Raw genomic sequence first — 19,982 nt, 5'->3', positions numbered from 1 at the left:
AAATTTTAAATGTGAAAAAATACTAAAAAAAAAAAAAAAAAAAAAAACTCACACCATCCAAGCACCTTTACAAAATAAAAGTCACACTTAAATTTCAGTAAAATTCAACAGACATTAAATTCACAGGCAGATCTAACAGCCTGTTGCCTGGCAGTTGCCAAAATAAAGGCAACACAAAGATCAAGTGTCTAAATGTGGCATTTGGTGTCACTACAGCCACCATTACTGCTTCAGGGTGACTTGGCAGAGGCTGTGCAAGTGGCACTGGAAGGATGCCACAACATTCTTCTACATGTACTTCTCTTCTTTTGTATCTTATTGTGGATGCTGGAAAAAGCTCTCAACAGGTGCCATTACAGAACCTCAAAAGTAAGGAGAGTACCAGCACTTACAGAACTGGATTCTTATTAAAGTAGTGTTTGCATGTTAATTACCTCTACAGAATTGACCCAGTAAAGCTTGATTTCAATGCCAATGAGCACTGACACATTTACAGGCTCTACAGAGAAAAAAAGGAATAGTGATGTTGATACTGTTGTAAACCCCAGGAGCAAGTTAATGTTGACATGAAACTTATCTAAGCTAAGCTAAAATCAGACGTTGGTCACATTAAGTATGCAGTGGCAACACATGCATAAACTGCTACAGGCTTTTAGTTGGGATTTAAAATTAGCTCTATCAACAGACCTGAGAAAAGCATTTTATCTAAATTAAATAAGGGCATAAAAATTCATTTCAAACGGGTTGTTTAAGATATTAAAATAGTGTTAGTAGTTCCAGTTTCAAGCCAAGAATTTATGAAACCATCTGACAAGCCTGTAGTGTTATTTTACTGATTGTGTTAATTCCAGTGATAATCAAAATTAACACATTCTGCTTTCTCCTGAACTGTTTGTCACCTGATTTAAATTCGACTGAATAAAACGTATGTGGATACATGCGCCCTGCACTCTCAGTATAAAAATGACATCACCTGACATGTATGACAGTAAATACATAAAGTATAACGCACTTCAGTCCTTACTTACCTTTGGAACCTGTATCCCCATTACAGTATTGTGTCTGTAGTTTTATTTGTATGAAATATTTAAAGGGAACAGCATGTAGTTAAAGTGTGATACACACCCACTGCCAGTGGAGTAGTATGGTTCATTTCTGTCCACAGGATGATGTGCTCCTGTCACTCTATAGATGAAGTCAAGCTGAAAAACACAGCACCATGAATAATAAGTCTATACCACAACTGCTCAATAATACATTACTGTCACAACCTAAAAGCAGAGACACTTATATTGTGCAGCACATGCAATTACAGTATTGTGGTCAAGCCACTGCACTGAGCTAATAAACAAAAGTGCATTAAGTAGTATGTTAAACAGCTATGTCTTTTCAATAATGTCACTGTGCCAAAAAACGAACTGGAGTGAATATCAAACTAAAAGAAAGTGAGAAAAATAACACCTGCATAGCGAAGTTAAGGCCAACAACGCACGCACGCTCACATGCACACATAAACCTGTGGGAACAGCAAGCTGGGAAAGGGCGAGATGCCAGCTGGCTATGAAACCTGATTTCAGGCTGAGGATGTTTTTTAAGGCCTGAAGTCTGGTTGTTTCTCCCTGTTTGAATGTCTGCAGGCTTCAGAGGCGGGATTTGGCAATCGGCTCTGTCCGGGCAATAGCACCGGGGGAAGATGAGAAAGGAGATACAGCACCTGGAGTCTAAGCTTTTATTTGATCATCTTTTATCCCCACCTAGTGGTAAAACAAGGACACCCTACCCTCTCAAACACTCTGTTAGCAAACATTAGCTTCTCCGGCACTGTCAAAACAAGCACAGCCCTTGATGAGACCGGTGCGTGGGTTGATGTCCCGTTTACTCCAGTGTTTCAGATGTAAAATACAACTTAACTACACAACAACTGCTGTAATTTTGCCATTAGCGTTAGTGTTACTTGGTTTGTGACTCACTTTAAGCTAGCTTAAATGCCGCAGTGCTAGGCTCTCGTGTTGCTCACCAGGGCACAGTCGACTTTATTTTTTAGTTTGTAAACAAACGAGAACATATTTATTAACAAGGTGATGTTATGTTGTCGAGGCGAATGGACTCACCGTCTTAATTCTTTCTTCTGGTTACCTTTCGTCATGCACACTAGCACATAACTCACTACTTCTGGTTCATTTCTGTGGTTCAATAACGCGGATCAAGCACGGAGATAAATTTGCCCTGCGTACTACCTCGCAGGCCCCGCTTCTCCTCGTACTAAACAATAAGCAGGTGCTACCTGCTTTTCTGGACAAAAATTACAGGCGATCATTTCTGAGCCATATCAGGACGCTGGAGGGAAAACATTCATATCCAGCACGTAAGACAGTGTATTGCTGCAGAGTGTTGGCAGTGTTAAACCGACTGGATCACAGCTGCCTGTAAGCCTAAACGTGGGCAAAGACTTGTTTAGCTATGAGTGTGCAAGTTTAAAGTACACTACTGCCATCTTCTGCAGAACAAACGAATAATGCAAAGGTGCAAATATTCCTACATCCTCCAAAAAGTGTTTCATTATGTCTAAGTTAAACTAAGGTTCATGGCCATAGCCCCAGTCAACCGGGTTTGTGCATTTATGTCATTTATGCAGGACATGCATTAATTTATTTTGGAGTAATTGTTTTGATGCACCCTACAAAAGAGACATACCCACTGATGTTACAACTATCGTCTTTTTTTTTTTTTTAGAAAAGTATGATAAATACAAACACAAAGGTAGTTCTGTAAAATGCGATGCACTGCTCGTTCTTGTCCCTTTGTTTGTAAAAGAGACAATCATTTAATTTCTTGAATCAAATTCTTAAATAAAAAGAATATGAGTCTAACCCTAAAGTCATCCCATAATACATTTGTTTTACTTAATTAAAATATGTTCTATTTACACTGTCACACTAAAATCAAGCGTTTACTTTAACCAAATAAAGTGCTATAAACGAGTGACACTCAAAAAGCTATGTCAAAGGTTCCAGTAAAAATTCACTGGGGACAAAATATATTTACAATATTCTTTACAAATCCTGATGTTATGAAAGATGACCCACCCAATATTCCTCTAGTTATTTTACATATTTCTTTTATGGTACATGTTTCAATTTTTCCATCCGATGGTGACCTTATATAACTTTTCTTACCAAATTATGACGAATCGACTGGAAAGCAGTAGAAATACGGAGACTGTGTCACGTGGTCTACGTTGTTTACCACGTGCTTTGAGCGTCCCTTCTTAAAAAAGACGAAACCGGGTTACTTAGCAGCCACTGGATGTTGTTGTTGTAGCTGACGGTGTTATTTACAAAAGCTAACAGTCCTGCTGTGGCGCATCCTGGACCCCACTCGGCTCTGCTGACTTCTCAGTCTGGTATTTAGCTCACGCGTAACTCTGGCAGACAGCTGATTCCTCAGACACAGCTAGCGTTAGCTAGCTATTGGGTCCCACAGCAGAGCTAACTCATCAGCTAGTTGTTTAGCAGTGATGGAGTGGCTGGGCAACGGAGCTTCGGTTTACTCCCAAGAAGCATCCAACAGTGATCCAGCTTCGACAGCGCCCGGATATAGTGGCGTTCGTCCTCACCAGCAGGTAATTAGCTCATGGTCTTGGCCGGGTTGTTGACGGAAGTTAGCTCCGTTACTTTGCGTCACAGAAGCAAAGTTAGAAGTAACGGTGTTAAATATATGCTAGCTAGCTAACTAGCGCCAAACTTGTTTGAGGGGCGTTGAAGTGAGTTTATGCCGAGTTAACGTAGCTAAAGCCGGTCTGACAGCCAGCAGCATATGGGCTAATGCTTAGTCTTAGTAGGTAGTGTTGCATTTATAGCCCATGTCCCGTTTTCTGCCTTCATACCAGTGTAATTGTCCTGCTAGTTAGCTCAGCTGACATGGTGCAAAAACAGAGAAATGTAGCTAGCTAACGCTAACCTAACTCAGCTGTATTATTTGACAGTTAAATATAGTTAAATAGTTTCTTCAGCTACCTGCTGATTACATATTTCAAGTATGAATGTATTTATCTTGTTATAGAAAATACATTTGAACTTGAAACTGTCAGTGGGTTCTTGTTTAGAGTGATGATGAACATGAACAACAAAATTTGAATGGCTGGGTAGCTTTACTGGTTTTTGTGAAGAACAACTGCAAACCTAGCAAATGTGCAAGTCAGCCTACAATATTCCCCGTTAACATATGGTATGTCTACAAGGTACACAGAAGACTTGTGGTGTCATCGCCTCACCAAGCAGCGGTGGAAAGATATAAATAGGTAGTATGATTTGTGAGATCATAGGCCACGACGGGTCATGAAGGTGCAGCTCACTTTCCCAGTCCCCTGGGTGCTCAGTATTCTCAGACACTGACAGCTGTGTGCGATGGTTGTTGTGGACTAGATGTTGCATTTGGCTTTATGGGGTAGCCATGGCTAAGATGGAAACAAGCACTTGTTTATTTTTAGCCCTCTCACCCACCCTGCACCAAATTTAGCACGGTTGTGGTGATGAAGGCTCTAAAAGCCAGTGGGCTACATTTAGTTTGTGATTCACATTGAGCTGGTAGTTTTTAGCTGTCAACCCTTCTCGCCTTCTTAATTATTCTATGGAAAAAAAGATGTATTTGAGAAGTGAGGTGAAAATTTGAAGTCTAATCTTCTGACAATAAAAATATCTAGACTAAATATAGTGACCTTGGGGCTTTTGCATCTTCTATCAACACCTACCTTATGAGGATTGTGTTTAAACAAATCTCTGCATTTTTGTGTGTACTATAAAAAGTTGTGGTTTTTATATTCAAATTTTTAATTTTATTTTATGCAGCACACTTTCCTCTATTGTGCAAAGCATGGAATGGCAATTTGAGCATATGTCGTTTCACTTATAGCATATGCCTTTTCTGTCATGTCTCACTATCCTTTTCTTTCCATTTACCACACGCTAGCCAACATCATCACACCTTTGTGATTGTGCCATGGCTTCACTGTGCCAGAGCCAGCAGCGATGTGTGAAGGCCTCTATCGTCTCCAGCTGGAGACTGGCTGAGGCGCAGGATCAGCTCTGTTCTCTGGGGGTTCACAGCTCTGAGTCCCTGGAGCAGGAACGAGCTCGAACTCTGGCCTGCCCCACAGAGCTCACACACTCTGAGGAGGAGTGGCGCCGCAAGGAGAGCATGCTGGGAGGTCAGGGACACAGCTGCAGTCCTGTACCTGGAGTCAGAGTTTGGGATGTTTTTGATAAGGTAACAGAATTTGTATCTTCATTAGAAGATTTTCTCAAAACTGTTGTTGATATTAATCATTTCCACTTATTTGATTATGTATACCCATGCAGTGACATCATAAACACTGTTATTGTTTTCTTGTGCTTACAGAGTGTCATTAATGCACAAAATCAACTTCTTGAAAAGGATGACAAGTCATTTATCCAGAAGTATGAGCAAGATATCAGGCATTTCGGTATGTGACACTAAATCAAAATAACATTTGCACAGTTGACTCTAAATGAGTAACCCGAGGAAAAGATCTCCACTGTCATTGATCTGTTTTCTATGTCCTTAAAATAGTTAATGACCCATATGGTCTTTTTTTAAGGTATCATAAAACAAACTGTTTTAGACTTTATTTCAATCTGTCAGGTATGTTGCGGAGGTGGGACGACAGTCAGCGATTCCTTGCAGACATGCCTCATCTCATCTGTGAGGAAACAGCCAATTACTTAATTCTGTGGTGCATGACGCTACAACAAGAAGGGGTAATGTACTGATAGTATAAGGCTTGTGTTTTTTTTTGTTTGTTTTTTTAAATTATCAACAATTCCTACCACCAGGAGACCAAAACTAACAATTAATTTATTTGTATAGTCACAGACTTTCAAAATTTGCAGATGCCATTTTTTTTATTACAATGAACGAGATCAGACTTTGCTTCATTGCTAAGTGTGAAACACTGGTTGATAGCCAGCTCACAATGTTAAATTGGGGTGATGTTAACACACAGACACTCAATGTAATCCAGTTTTTATTTCCTGCAGAAAGAAGCACTGATGGAGCAGGTGGCACACCAAGCTGTAGTCATGCAGTTCATCCTGGAGATGGCCTCGAACTCTCAGCAGGATCCCAGAGGCTGCTTCAGACAGTTCTTTCACAAAGCCAAAGTGAGAAGCACACATCTGATCAATACTTTGTGTTGTACCTACTTATTCACCTCCATTGTTTGACACAGCAACATAATTTAACATAGCTGTCACTCACGATGGTTCTGTTTTTAAGCATGTTAATAATGGTAATGGTGATATTAGTAGCACCCCTCCTTAACCCTGCAATCAGAGGTAAAAATAATCATTCATGAAAATGATAGCTGTAAGAAGACACACTTGACACACACACGTTTTAATATGTTTGTTTATGTTGCTTTGTAGGAAGGACAAGATGTCTACTTAGAAGTCTTCCATACAGAACTTGAGGCCTTCAAACATAGAGTTAAAGAATATGCAGTCCTGCGTAAAGGTGATAAACCCAACAATGTTGAGCAACAGGTCACTGACACGAACTGCAGACTCGACCCTAAAGAAGCACTGGACTCATTACCTTCAGTAAGTGTCCTCCCTTTTTTTCCCAGTCCAGCTGAGACTCAGGCTATTGTAGTTACCTCACACAGCTGTGAGATGGCACTATTGAGCTGGTGTTTAATACTCCTCTGCCATACAGAACTGATAAGTCATCTTCAGTTTAATGCTGGATTTTGTAGCATAAAGACTTACTCTATTTATTTATTTATTTTTGTATTTTTTTCAGTAATATGCAAATAACAATTTTTACATGTTCTTGCTCATGACTGTTTTAAAGATGTGCCTCCATGTGTTTCCATTAATGGTAACAGCACTGCAGTGTATCAGAAGGTTCATGGGAATAAAAGGAACATGAGGTGCAAGTTAGTACTTGTGGCCTCAGCAACAGCCAGAAGTTGACTAGGCTTCTGTATAAACTAGGACTTGAGGAGTTGAGTGTACTGAGGAGTAGTTGTTGAGTTGAGTAGTTGCTGAGGTTAGTGTACTCTATTCTTCATTGCTTGCTATCTGATAATTCATACTAGTAATTAGCATAAGGTTCTCCCAAGATCATAATATTTCATCAGAAATATAAATGTCATGACCTGTCCAGGGTGTACCCCTGCCTTTCACCCGAGAGAGAGCTGGGATAGGCTCCAGCAGATCCCCGTGACCCTGGCTTTCAGGAACAAGCGGGTACAGAAGATGGATGGATGGATGGATATAAATGTCATATTGTGTTATAATTAAGTGTTTTTATAGTATAGTATCCTTTTATTGATGTTGAATTGTAGAACTAGAAACAAAAGGCTAGGTTGTGGAGAAATAGTAGCATCTACAAATAAGAGTTTGCATAAGTCTTCTGTTGTCAAGATGTATGCAGACTTGCATATACTTTTAAAAAAAAAAACAAAACTCCAGTGTCCCTTTGTCACCTTAATCTTTAAGTCAGCAGCTGGAAATGCTGAAAATGCTCCCACTGAGTGAACTGTTTTGCATCGCTATGCACTGTTTCTTAGTTGCATGCATAAAGCTCTACTAGCTCTGCCAAACTGAAGGAAGCCAGTCACCAGCATGACCAAACGGTTACCATCTGCAGCCCTGAGTTACCCAATCTCATACAATTTAAAAGCCTGTTCTGCATAACTGTCATGACAGGTTGTTTTTTTTTTTGTTTTGTTTTTTTCAAGCATTTCAACTTTCAGGACTCTCTACTAAACTTGATCTGTGTAGTTTGAAAGCCTTTTGTAAGTGAGAGAGAAGGCTTTTCCCTTTTGCTGGCCTCACAGCTTGATTAGCTGCCAAACATTACGCATAGAAAAGGAGAAAAACTCCTCCCCTTCTCCAACACAGGAGGACGACTAACCAGGAATGTGAGCAAGCCTGTTGAAACTGAATCACTTAGTTGTTTTCTTCACATATTCTGTCTTCACCTCGACATCAATTCGCTCTGTCTCTGTGTAGTGATCTAAGGAGAATATGAGACGTTTTACCTTATAAAGAAAAGATTTGCTTTAGTTTATAGTGAAATCTAAGCAGAGAAGACTACAGATTTTTAGCATAAGCTCAGATTTGAGTGCAGTTATATAACCATTATCATCCCTAACTAGTCATCAGCAGGTAATCCCTCAGTCTTTTTCTGTAGCTTTTAGTTTTAAAAAAACAAAAAACAAAAATGGTTTTGTTACATTGCAAGGTGCCGTGCATGGTGGTCCTTACCGGTGGGTGCCAGATGATCCTGTCTGTGTCTCTCTCCACCAGGTGGCAGAATACCCAATGAAGCGTTGCATAGAGACTGGACTGTGGACAAGCACAGGGAGGTGGACAAAGGAGGACACTACAGAAACAGAGGATATACGCATGATGGAGACTTCCTAGGGAATGTAGGGTGGCCCCTGATTTTAATCCACCTTAATCGTCTCCCCATTTAGAAACAACCTGAGTTTAAGTCCTCGTCAGCAGCAGGCCAGGACAGTAAATGCAAGTGCAGAGCAGGAATAAATGGAGTGCTGCGGTTGGCCTCTGGCCCGTTGGTTCCTGCAGTGACCTTTGCCATCTAAAAACATGTGTTGTGCCATAACATTGGTTTTACAGATCTTTCATTATCCTTCAGTCTTTATTTCTCAAAGACACATCCTTACTGAAAAGCAAAATCCAGACAACACAATTAATACCAAAACAACAAAGTCCTTAAATGCAAGGCAGTTAAATCCAGCACCTAAAGCAGAACAATTCACAAGTATTGTTAAAGGTGCTTAAAAGAAATCATGCCAAGTTTTAGAGAAGCATGACTGACACAGATTGATCATTTTGTATCCTGTGTGGTACAGCAAGGTTTGGGTAATAATGAAAAGGGTTTTTTTTTTTGTAAAGTTCATTTTTCAACACTGCTTTTATGAATGCAGAATGGAAGTTAGTCTGTCTTTAAGTCTTTTAAGTTTAAATGCTTTCAGAGCATATGCTGTCAGAGCATATTATAGCTTCAGAGGTGGAGCTGTTGCAGTTCATATATATATCATGCCAGCCAGGACAAGAGTAGTTAAGTTTTTAAAAATGTTAAAAGTATTTTTAGTGTTGTCTGGAGAGGCTAAGGAAACAACGCTAGCTTTTTCTTTATCTAGCTTTTTTTTTTTTTTGCTAGCTAATTTCCATCAGTGATTGACATGCATTTTTGGAATTCAGGTTTTATCTAAAAAAAAAAGAAGGTAAAACTGCAAACAAACTTGTAGTAATTGTTAATTGACCCAATATACATGAAGCTTAAAGTGAATCGTTATACAAAATCACTACAAAATACCTTTAATTTCCAATGACAACCACTCACAACAATATACATTATATTTTGAAAAGTGTGTGTTGTGCGCTTGGCTCTACTGGATGTTTGTTTTTGTTTTTTTTCCTCAGCTTTGCAGAAAAATTGCTATTTAAGCTGGTTGACAAAGGGCAAAGAGAAGTAAATTAAAAGCGACAGTGCATGTTTCTTTTTATAAGCAGCTGCAGGATTATCTTTGAGATAATGTAATAATGCATGATAAAGCACTTTGCTTTTAATGCACATACATAGACATGGTGTAAGGGCCAGGATCCATCCAGTTTTATGTGGATATTAGATATAATTTTAGTTTTATGTTGAATTATCTATATCCAGATATTATGTGGCTGCAAGAAGCATGGGATGTAAGGTTATTACTCATCAGCTGAATTATTTCTTACAGTTTCGGTAGGTGTTTACTTAATCAAAGGTTCAATCTCTACTGGCGCTTTGCTGATTCATAAGAGTACAAATCATGCCAAATTCTTCAGATTTTAGTCCAGAAAAGGTTTCTGAGGTATGTGTGGACTTTCGTGTGTATTTCTTTGTCATTGGTTCACTGATACACCAGAGTGAAACTAACTCATGTTTTCTTTATCAACTTGCCATCAATTCCCCAGCATCCTAAAATGAGTCACAACCACTAGTTTTCTTCCACAAGTGCTCGTCATTAGTGATGTGTTTGGTTTAAATTGCTTAATTCTGGGATCTACTCCTGAGTTAGGTGATTTTAAAAAAAAAAAACACCAACATGGAGAGGATGGTATGTAAAAAGGGCTGAGCTCCCAACAGAGACTATTACTGTATATTTGTAGAATGGAGCTCTTTGCATCTGAATGTGTCTTGCACTTTATATTTCTTTTTTCAAAACAAATCTTTTTTTTTTACACTAGATTGTTTGAAGTGCTTCATACCATATATATGGTAGCTTTGTCTTTTTTTTTTTTTTTTTCATCAAAAATTTCTGAGATTTTCTATTTCACAACCCAGTATTAGATAAAAATGTGTGCTAATTGTGACATTTTCTTTTGTTATATGGGTTGATTGTATTGTTGACTCCCCCCCCAGTATTCAGATGAGCCTTGCCAGACTGAAGGCTTCCAAACAAGTGTCCCCATGATAATAATGATCTATTTAACAAGATGACCAAAAATCAGTGTGAAAATGTGATGAATCATGTGATCAGCGACAGTTTTTCAGCAGATCTTGGAATAAGAAATGTGACGCATTGCTGATTCTGCAGCGGACCTGTCATCATCTGACCTTTCAGTCATTATTACACAGATTTATGTCTAATCTGCACAATTCTAGCACAGTTCCTATATGAAAAGCATAAACTGTAAACACAAATGGAGCTTTTGTCTGCAGTAAAGTTAAAACAATGTGCTGTAGTGGACTTAAATGGTTTCTGTTTTTGTCCACAATAACATCTCAACTATGCAAAATACCTGTTGGGCCTGATAGTAGTAAACCTGTGGCCAGTGTGTCTGATGGCTTGACTTCCTACTATACATCCTGTGTTTCTGACGCTAATGACAACATTTGAGAATGCAACTCTTGGTGTAACTTTTCAGTCATTAAGCTGTACGCTTTAAGAAAATTAGGAGTTGAACTTCCTCATTCACAGTCGGCTACAGTGAGCTAATCTATTTCTGTAAGAAACTCAAATATAAAACCACTGCTAAATGTTTGTGTTGTGTTGTCAAACGCTACAGTTCTTTGTAGATCTGCAATAATTATACACTTTGACATTTAAAACTGAGGCGCCTGGGATGGCTTTATCACTATAATCACTGAAGGGTAAATCCACTAAGTGTTGCAATTGCATTGTGGGTAATGTAGGTGTCAGTACAGTTCAGGAAACATTCCCTGCACAAATCTACAGTACGCTGCAAGGCAAGTTAGCACGTGTGGCTTTTAACATGGTGAACCCCTCTTAAGACAAAAGTATAAAAACACAGGACAGGAAAATCAACCTTGAATGCTGTGATATCCACTAACAAAATGATAACACTGTACAAGCGGTGCTTTAAATGTATGATGTTCATACATTTTTTTCAATCCAGTCTTCATCTGTCATGTTACATTAAACAGTAAATATGAATATATCTTTACTGGTCAGAATCCCTGATTAAAATGTAAACCTTGTGATGTATTTAAGAGACAACACAATTAAGACTTGAGGTGGTTGAAATAAACTGTTTAATTAAAAATTAAATATATTCAATGTAATATGTGTGGTCAGTTTTTATGATTATTCAATCAGTGGTTCATAAAAAGTTTTTACAAACTACATTCACTGAATTATATGTTCCCTTTTCAAAAGCAACAATAGGCACTTGAGTGCAAAAGGGAATTTACAGTCATTTTGCAGAACATGTCACATTTCCCATGAGGGCAAGCACTCTCTGCATCATCCCAAGGTATAAGTTATAACCACCTTTGTTTCACTACAGCAAAAAAAAGTCCACAATATTGTTTTTAAAAGGTCTCTTTAAAAAATTTCTTATTTGAAAAAAAAAAAAAATTAAAAAAAGGCTGAAATATCTCCAATTAAACTTAAGATCTTTTTATGAGCCCTTTTTTTTTTAAATGTTGCTGCCATCAACTAAAAAAACTCCTTATTGAAATTAGAAACCTCCAAGTTAAAAATGTATAAATAACTTCATTCCTTAAGGTTGGCTGGATGCATCAGAGAGGACACACCAGAACCAACTACTCCGATGCGCATTTTGCAACATCTCGAGACTCTAACCTTGATATTATTGTTAAAAATCTTCAGTGGTGTCTCCTGGTTTTATAAAGGCACATTAGACAATTGATGTGATTCGTGCAAATTCTAACAACTCACGCTTAAATGATTATAGCCGCTCGCCCTGAGAGTTCGCCAAACTAATATCTTCAACATCAGTGTTAACAGTGGTGCAACAAGCACTCCAAAAGTGCAAGTGTAGTCAGAAAAGAAGATCACACACATCACTTGCCTCTTGTTACACAGGAAGTGACACCTTGATTAGACGGTACGCACCGAGTGGTTTCTTCTGGTAAACTTCTTGTTCCTTTCTGTTCTGTTCTATGCAACTCTGTGATTGTAGGAAGAGAGTTTTCTGTGGAAGAAAGCCTCGATGTGTGGCCAAATCTGGTTGGTTTCTGTCCCAGAGAATGTCTCTAGCACACCTTTACTCCTGGATGGGCAAAGAAACACAAATGATTTTCACAGTTACTATTTGAACTGTGAAAAAGCCTTTATGGTTGATTAATCAGTTGTTAATTCACATATAACTATGAGTATAACCTTAGAATATACTGTATAGCTAATAAACACGTTGAACATCAATCAAAGTGAAATGTTTGTTATACTGTCATTGTCTCTATAATGGAATAATGAACTACGGTGGCCGAGAAGGGCAAACGCGCTGCAAAACAAAAACGCTGCAAAAGAGAAACGCTGCAAAACAAAAACGCTGCAAAAGAGAAACGCTGCAAAAGAGAAACGCTGCAAAACAGAAACGCTGCAAAAGAGAAACGCTGCAAAACAGAAACGCTGCAAAAGAGAGAACACAACGGAAGTGCGCCAGGCCGATAGGGGGACCCCGAACTGAGGGGTGCAATGAACAAAGAACTTTTACAGAGGCGAGAGAGACACATGTAGTGACATAAGTCACGTCTCATTTTGGAGGCTGCGTAATGACGCAGGTTATAGTGTTGAATTGCAAAAGAATTGAATGAGCGACCTCTGATGATTGTTCTCATGTGCTAATATGTGCTAACAATGTTCTGTTACATTTGTTTACTTGATCAAAATGTCATACAACGTGGGGGGGTTGGGAGATCTGAAGGTGCGTTTTCCATTTGTTACTTAACACTTGGCCGTCATCTTTTACAACATTGTACTTTTATAATACTGTAAAACATGACGGCCAAGTGTTTAAAAAATAATAAATGTAAAACGTACTCTAATGCCCGCTAAATTCACAGCCAGCAGACGTTCTTTTGTCACTTTACTTTATTAAGTTTTTAGTCAGAACAGGTAACAGGCTACTGTTTCAGCCGTAGCCACGCTAAGTAGGGATGGGAATATCGACTCTCTGGAGTCGATACTTTCTTAAGTATCGCTCGATACCACTCCTAATAAAAAACGTGCAATTAGTTTTCACTTCTGAGAGTTTTGGATGTGTGAAAACCAGCCCAAGCGTATTTTAAATGGTCTTCCGTATCACATGATGATGGCAGCCAATCAGATGTCAGAGCTTTCCAGAGCCAGTCATGCACTGCAGAAGGAAGTATTACTCTCTCCACTCTGCAGCGTGGAGGGACCTCCTCCGTCTCAGTGCTGAGAGGCACGGCAGCATGGAGAGAGATAGAAAAAGAAGCATTGTGTGGTGCTATTTTTCACCCACTACGAAGGGAAATGCTATTTATTTATTATCATTTTATTATTAGCATTTAAACAAGTATTTATGTTCATGAGCATTATTCATGTTGCCATTGCAATAAAGATATTAATCAACACTGTGCAATAATGATTTTCCTTTAAGGTGCAGAAGGTATCGGTATCGTCGATACTGACCCTGTAGTTACTTGGTATCGGATCGATACCAAATTCTGTTGTATCGCCCATCAGTAACGCTAACTCCCCTCACCGAACAGCTCTCTCTCACCCTCCCTCTCTTCCCTCCACACACACTTCTTCCCTCCTCCCTGACCCATCTCCCTCTAGCTCACCCCACCGACTCCCCAAAGAACACCCTGAACAAGACAACTACCTATAGTCATTACAGCACCTTCAGATCTCCCACCCTGCAACACACCCCGCCCCCCGCCACGTCTCCCGACGTTGTATGACATTTTGATCAAGTAAACAAATGTAACAGAACATTGTTAGCACATATTAGCACATGAGAACAATCATCAGAGGTCGCTCATTCAATTCTTTTGCAATTCAACACTATAACCTGCGTCATTACGCAGCCTCCAAAATGAGACGTGACTTATGTCACTACATGTGTCTCTCTCGCCTCTGTAAAAGTTCTTTGTTCATTGCACCCCTCAGTTCGGGGTCCCCCTATCGGCCTGGCGCACTTCCGTTGTGTTCTCTCTTTTGCAGCGTTTCTGTTTTGCAGCGTTTCTGTTTTGCAGCGTTTCTCTTTTGCAGCGTTTCTCTTTTGCAGCGTTTCTCTTTTGCAGCGTTTCTCTTTTGCAGCGTTTCTCTTTTGCAGCGTTTCTCTTTTGCAGCGTTTCTCTTTTGCAGCGCGTTTGCCCTTCTCGGCCACCGTAATGAACAGTCTCTCGAACATGGTAAATTAAAAATAAGTAGGTCAGAAGCTAAGCACATCCCTGTGGTTTGAGGGAACACCGTCCCTTTAAAAAGATGAAGGTCTTCTGCTGTGATTTACTCCTTTTGTGCTTTTATTTAACCTCATAATTTACATTTCAACAACATGGAGACACAAAGTTGAGGTAACTTGTTTGTGTAAGGTATGAAATATTGTAGAGATGGTTGCTTTGTACTCTATCGATGTGCACACATCCTGACAGGAGCAGCAATATCTTGTGGAACCTAGTGTAAAGCATTTATTCTTGCTCTTATGAATAAATTCAGGATCTGGAAGAAGAGGTGCTTCTTCTATGAGTAAAAGCCATATCACAATAGTCCCAAAAATCAAAAAGCTTTTTTTTCCAAAAGTTCTATTATATGGAGACTGGACTTGAAGATGTTTCATGTCTCATCCGAAACTGCTCATTGTCCCACCCAGCCATCAGGGGTGTCGTTAGTGTTACATAAGTCAATGTGTGAATGGTTGTTATAGTCCCTGGGGTGGTATGGATTGCATTGTTAATGGCTGTTAGTGGTGTTGTAGGCCACCTTTGTTTAGTAATGGTCTTTCCTGTTTGATGTAGATGGCTTCCTTCACTCCCTTTTTAAAATCACTGATCACATCAGGCCAAAATCTGCATATTGTCTTCAAGGAGTGTCCTGTGTCCTGCAAATGCTAAGATGTCACTCTCAGCAGATTGAGAAGAACCTCAACAGCGCCCACTTGCCATCTAATAGCACTTTCGCAAATACCATGTCTTTGATGACTGAGAATCTCCCTCAGACACATGAGGAAAAAGATTCTCTGACAAAAATAGAACTCTATGAGGCAGGAAAAATGGGATAAACCTCCCAAATCCAGGTGTACAAAGCTTTTAGAGATTTGCCCAAGAAGATTTCAAGATGTAATTGCTGCAGAAGGAGCTAAATTTGTTTGTAAATCAGAAATTTCAGTTTTTGATTTCAGTTTGTAAAAATGACTAAAAACATGTTTTCACTTTGTCATTATGGGATCCTCAGTGTTAAAGGATGAACCAAAATGGAAATGTCATCAATTAATATGTACAAATTGCAGGAGTATGCATACTTTCTGCAGATATGTATGTAGGCTGGTGTATAGTTTATACCTGTAGAACTCTAAGACAGGCTCTGTCTGTGTTTTATAGGCAGCCAGTCTCCGCGTGACCGTCTCTGGTGTGTCGTCATCCCTCTGGACCAGAGGGTCCCCTGTCACATCATCGAAACCCTGAAGAAAACACATAATCCGATGTTGAAGACACAATTACTTATAAACTACACCAGTAAACATGCCGCCACTGTACATATAATGAGACGCAAGAAGAAATACTGGCTTTTTAAACCACTGAGCTGATTTTATTCCAGTTTTCATGTCTGTTTTTGTTACATAGCCCTTTATCTGAATAGACTGAAGCTAATCATTAACTGTTATTACTCCTCCAGACTGTGTGTGACCACAGTCACATGTGCTATAGATAATCAAACATTCACACAGAAACAGGTGTTAAAGACACAAAACCCGTACTTTGTCAACTTGCAACTGCCCACAGCTGAACTGAAATCATCAATAAAACATGTTAGTATTATTACTATTAAAATCACTATACCCTGTCTGTAGTCATAGATACTGTCTGTAGTCATGGAAACTAATGTAACATGCACAAAAATCATGCTGATAAAATAACATTAACATACACATCTTCACAAATGATATGGAAATTTAGGAAAACATCAGAAAAGAATGAAGATGATTCTTTGTAATAGTACTCGTTTTGTTACTGCAATTCTCCCAGTCTTGTTGCAGTGTCTCTTCAGAAACTATAAAAAAAGCGTGAGTTTACGATTCGTTAAGCAAAAATCAAACCGCCATCTGCCAGAGAGGAAAGATCCTCAACACAACAAACAAGCAGCCTATTGTTTTATCTTCCTATCGTTCCTGTTTTTGCAGATTTCTCAGTCCCATCTCCTCCATTTTCTCTGTTTCCACTGCATGCTAATGTCCTCATTAGGATGCAGGGTCTCTAGTGTCACTTGTTTTCCTTATTTCTCAGTTTCTATCTGCTTTCAGCTTTATATCTGTCTTCCTGTAATCATACTTGTCCTTTTTTATCCTCTTTAATTCTCTCTTTTCCCTGGATCATTTGTGTGAACCTCAAAGTGGATTTTCCATCTAGTTTAGACTCAGTCAAATGTAGAAAAACCTGAAACAGTTGTGTAATCTCAAACAAACAGTATGTTTTACTTATTAGGTTTACTTCTTAGGAGAAAAGTAAAGTCAGCTGAGCAGCAGGCTTTTCCTTAGACTTACTATAGGTCGACTTAAAACCACAGTCAGTGCAATGGGTGACAGACAAGAGAGGATGTATATTTACTGGGACTTTAGGTGGGTTGAAATCAATGTTGTAGATTCTGCCACTGGGAAGGTGAGTCCAGCGAGAGGTTAGTCTCTGCTTGATGGTCTCAAATGGTACGTTGAGGTTGATGACCGTATCCACAATGTAGGCGTCATCCAGAGCCTCTGCCTGGAATACTGTACGAGGGAAACCTGGTACAGACATAGTTGAATGTGGGAAGGCAAGGCAAAGTGGAAACTTTGGGATGTGTTAAATAACTACCAACATTTGGTCTGAATTGCATAACAAGATGTCCATGGAAACCTTCTGTCAAGAGGAGAAAACAGAACTTTTTCCCGCAGAGATGAGTGGTGATTAAAACTTGTGCGCCCCTACCATCGAGCAGCCAGCTGCTCCGCCCCATTGCTCTCAGGTCACTCAGGATGAGACGAGACATGACGTCATCAGGTACCAGCTGACCCTGATCAATACAGGACTTCATCAACAGGCCGAGCTCTGACACATACACAAAACAGAGAGAGACCAAGAGAGAGAGAATGCTAATCCCATCATTATGAAATGACTATTTTCCTCACTGATTAAGAGCTTCTCTAAACAAACTGCAAAAGATCAGCCTTATCTACTGCAGGGCTGCTAAAACCATCTGATGATGTTCATTTTCTCCAAGAAAAATTTTTAGCAGGTTCAACAATGCCACTGTTTTTGTTTGTTTGTTTTTTTGTGTTCAGAATGATAAAGACATTTTGCACAGTTAAGAATTTTCCAGCAACAGGAAACTGCTTTTAAGATGCAAAAATATTAAAGAAGAGTTTACAGGATAAAAATGTGTAAAAAAGATGCATGTGAGTCTAGAACATTTTCATTTCATGTCTCAGTGCAGCTTTAACATTGTGACATATGCTAGTAACTCATTACAGTCATATCAGAGATACTATCAAACTGCACCATCTAACTGAAGTGTGTGTTTGTAGAGTGGGTGGGATGTTATACTGTATACTGTAAAGCTACTTTGAATGAAATATTATGTTGAATGGGTAACTTCTTCCTGTCACTTTAATTGGTCAGAGTTCAGCTGAATTCCTTGACAAGCCGTGCAGAAATGACCGGATTCTGCTAATATGCTGCTCTACAGCGCAGCAAAGCGTAAAACTGACTATATAACAGGATTGAGAAACTACAGACTACATATTATATTTTTGAATTATTGGTGACATACACAGCAACCTTGAAAACATCTAGGCTAGAAGAAAATACACGTCTGCATAACTGTACAACAGTAGTCATTACAGAAGACGTGCTTTAACCCTGCATTAGTGCTATGAAATAGTCCAACCTAGCAGTTCCTGTCCTGCTGATGTAAAACCACACTCCTTCATCTGTAGTCCGTCCTCCCAAGGAAAACAAGTGCATGACTTTTCTTGCCTTTGCACACCTCTTTGTCTTCATCCAAGGTGATATTGAAAAGTAGCAGGCCTCCGTCCAAAGTTCAGGTGTAACACTGGTTCCAGTGTTTCCAGTATAAACAACACGCTCTGTAACCTTGCTAACCAGTTTGACCTTAGCTAAAGAGTTTTTTCTGCTCTGTCTTAATTGTCTGTGGTATGTCACAGCAAACTGTTGCAGGAGTGGTGCTCTTATCACAGCGGTCCAGAAAACGAACTTTTTTTTGTTTTTGTTTTCCATATTCTAGTAACTTTGTGTGCAACGAAGTGCTCACGTTGTGTGCATAATGGGATTTGTAGTTATCAAGACCTGAGATACCACAGATAAATACCACAGGGTAATAATACTCTGTTTCAATAAAAATCTGCATAAAAAATGTGCTTTAAATACAAAAGTATTAGAATAAATAAATAAAAGTATTCAATGGTACATCTCTTATGAATGTGTTTTATGTTGTGGATCATATTTATTGATGCATTACTGTGTTCACCAATTTAATGTTGCAGCTGGTAAAGGTGGAGCTAATGTTAACTTACCTATAATTTGAAGTACTTAGTACATACTTTTGGGTAGCAGTTCCTACTTAATATCGATATACTTTTTTTTAATATACTGTATTTTGTTTTCTATCTCTGACTCTAAAAAGTAACTAATGTCATAAAATAAATGCAGTGGACAATTTAAGTAAGCAGAACATGGAAATACACAGATACCTCAAAATTTAAGTAAAGTACTTAAAGTAAATGTATTAAGTCACTTTCCATCACTATTACTTTCTCCAGAATATAATTAAATTCGTTTGCACGGTTTAATACATGCCTGAGATACTCTTTTGTTGCAGCCTCATGACTTTTCCAAGCATGCTGAACTACAATATATAGAGTATTTCAGTTTATATGTAGGCTTCACTAGTGGGCTCATGAAAAGGATGCTGGTCTTACCAGTTCTGGCGTTGATGTTGGCTCTTAAAATGTCCCCACTAGAGAGGTGTTTCAGTCCAAAAGTTTTGCTTATGCGCCCCGACACGGTTCCTTTCCCCGACCCCGGCGGTCCCATGATAACGGCACGGAAAATCTTTTGCATAACCATCTCTAGGCGGGTTTTGTTCAACTAAAACACTTTCGAGCAGCAGAACACCCTTCCTGCCGTTCCCATGAACCCCTTCTGGTGCAGCCAAGCCTGGATCAAATAAAGATCTGCACTTTCTTTCCCAAGAAATGTGCAACGTAACCAAGAGTGGGCGCGTCTTCTACACCCACTCGAAATTCTCACTGGACCTTGAGTTTTTTTTATTATTTCCTTAAGCCTCACGGAAAACAGAAGGAAGAGGAGGAGACGAAGGAGGAGGAAGAAGAAGAAGATGTGAACTGAGACCACGACGGTGCCCGTGGGGGCAGAAGAGGACGCGCAGTCGTGACGATGAAAGCTGAGAAAAATGAGGCTGTTTCTGCAGCGTGTTGGGAAAC

General features: G+C 39.2%; 3 protein-coding genes across 7 annotated transcripts in view; 1 reads left to right on the top strand and 2 right to left on the bottom strand.

Annotated features, from left to right (window-relative positions):
• Positions 1-2,221, bottom strand: part of exd3 (exonuclease 3'-5' domain containing 3) — a 35,339-nt gene extending 33,118 nt beyond the window's left edge. Inside the window, exons 1-2 of the mRNA XM_026296974.1 lie at positions 2,112-2,221; positions 1,126-1,202 (exon numbers count right to left, since the gene is read on the bottom strand). Coding sequence (XP_026152759.1) covers positions 1,126-1,153 — 28 coding nt within the window. The 5' untranslated portion in view covers positions 1,154-1,202; positions 2,112-2,221. The remainder of the gene's footprint in view (positions 1-1,125; positions 1,203-2,111) is intronic.
• Positions 2,222-3,250: 1,029 nt separating this feature from the next.
• On the top strand, positions 3,251-11,074 carry cdc37l1 (cell division cycle 37-like 1). Of its 2 annotated transcripts, none has more exons than XM_026298175.2 (7): positions 3,251-3,622; positions 4,969-5,265; positions 5,398-5,482; positions 5,662-5,777; positions 6,057-6,179; positions 6,444-6,617; positions 7,763-8,286. In XM_026298175.2, the coding sequence occupies exons 1-7, from the start codon at positions 3,518-3,520 to the stop codon at positions 7,808-7,810; spliced, it is 948 nt and encodes a 315-aa protein (XP_026153960.1). In that variant the 5' UTR covers positions 3,251-3,517; the 3' UTR covers positions 7,811-8,286. The 2 variants fall into 2 exon arrangements, with proteins under 2 accessions (XP_026153960.1, XP_026153959.1); XM_026298174.2 differs by lacking the exon at positions 7,763-8,286 and adding an exon at positions 8,334-11,074 and having other exon boundaries at positions 3,252-3,622.
• On the bottom strand, positions 7,901-19,837 carry ak3 (adenylate kinase 3). Of its 4 annotated transcripts, XR_003295087.2 has the most exons (7): positions 19,458-19,605; positions 17,449-17,568; positions 17,092-17,264; positions 15,829-15,947; positions 12,413-12,569; positions 8,292-8,409; positions 7,901-8,040 (listed from the first exon to the last, which is right to left on the bottom strand). XR_003295087.2 is itself a non-coding variant. In XM_026298176.2 (5 exons), the coding sequence occupies exons 1-5, from the start codon at positions 19,603-19,605 to the stop codon at positions 12,458-12,460; spliced, it is 672 nt and encodes a 223-aa protein (XP_026153961.1). In that variant the 5' UTR covers positions 19,606-19,837; the 3' UTR covers positions 11,569-12,457. The 4 variants fall into 4 exon arrangements, 3 of the variants coding, with proteins under 3 accessions (XP_026153961.1, XP_026153963.1, XP_026153962.1); XM_026298176.2 differs by lacking the exons at positions 7,901-8,040; positions 8,292-8,409 and having other exon boundaries at positions 11,569-12,569; positions 19,458-19,837; XM_026298178.2 differs by lacking the exons at positions 7,901-8,040; positions 8,292-8,409; positions 19,458-19,605 and adding an exon at positions 18,506-18,925 and having other exon boundaries at positions 11,569-12,569.
• Between the last annotated feature and the right edge of the window lie 145 nt (positions 19,838-19,982).

The sequence above is a fragment of the Mastacembelus armatus genome, chromosome 12 (assembly GCF_900324485.2).
Source record: "Mastacembelus armatus chromosome 12, fMasArm1.2, whole genome shotgun sequence".
Lineage (NCBI taxonomy): Eukaryota > Metazoa > Chordata > Actinopteri > Synbranchiformes > Mastacembelidae > Mastacembelus > Mastacembelus armatus.
The sequence above is the reverse complement of the archived record's forward strand: the minus strand, read 5'-3'. Positions and strand labels throughout refer to the sequence as shown.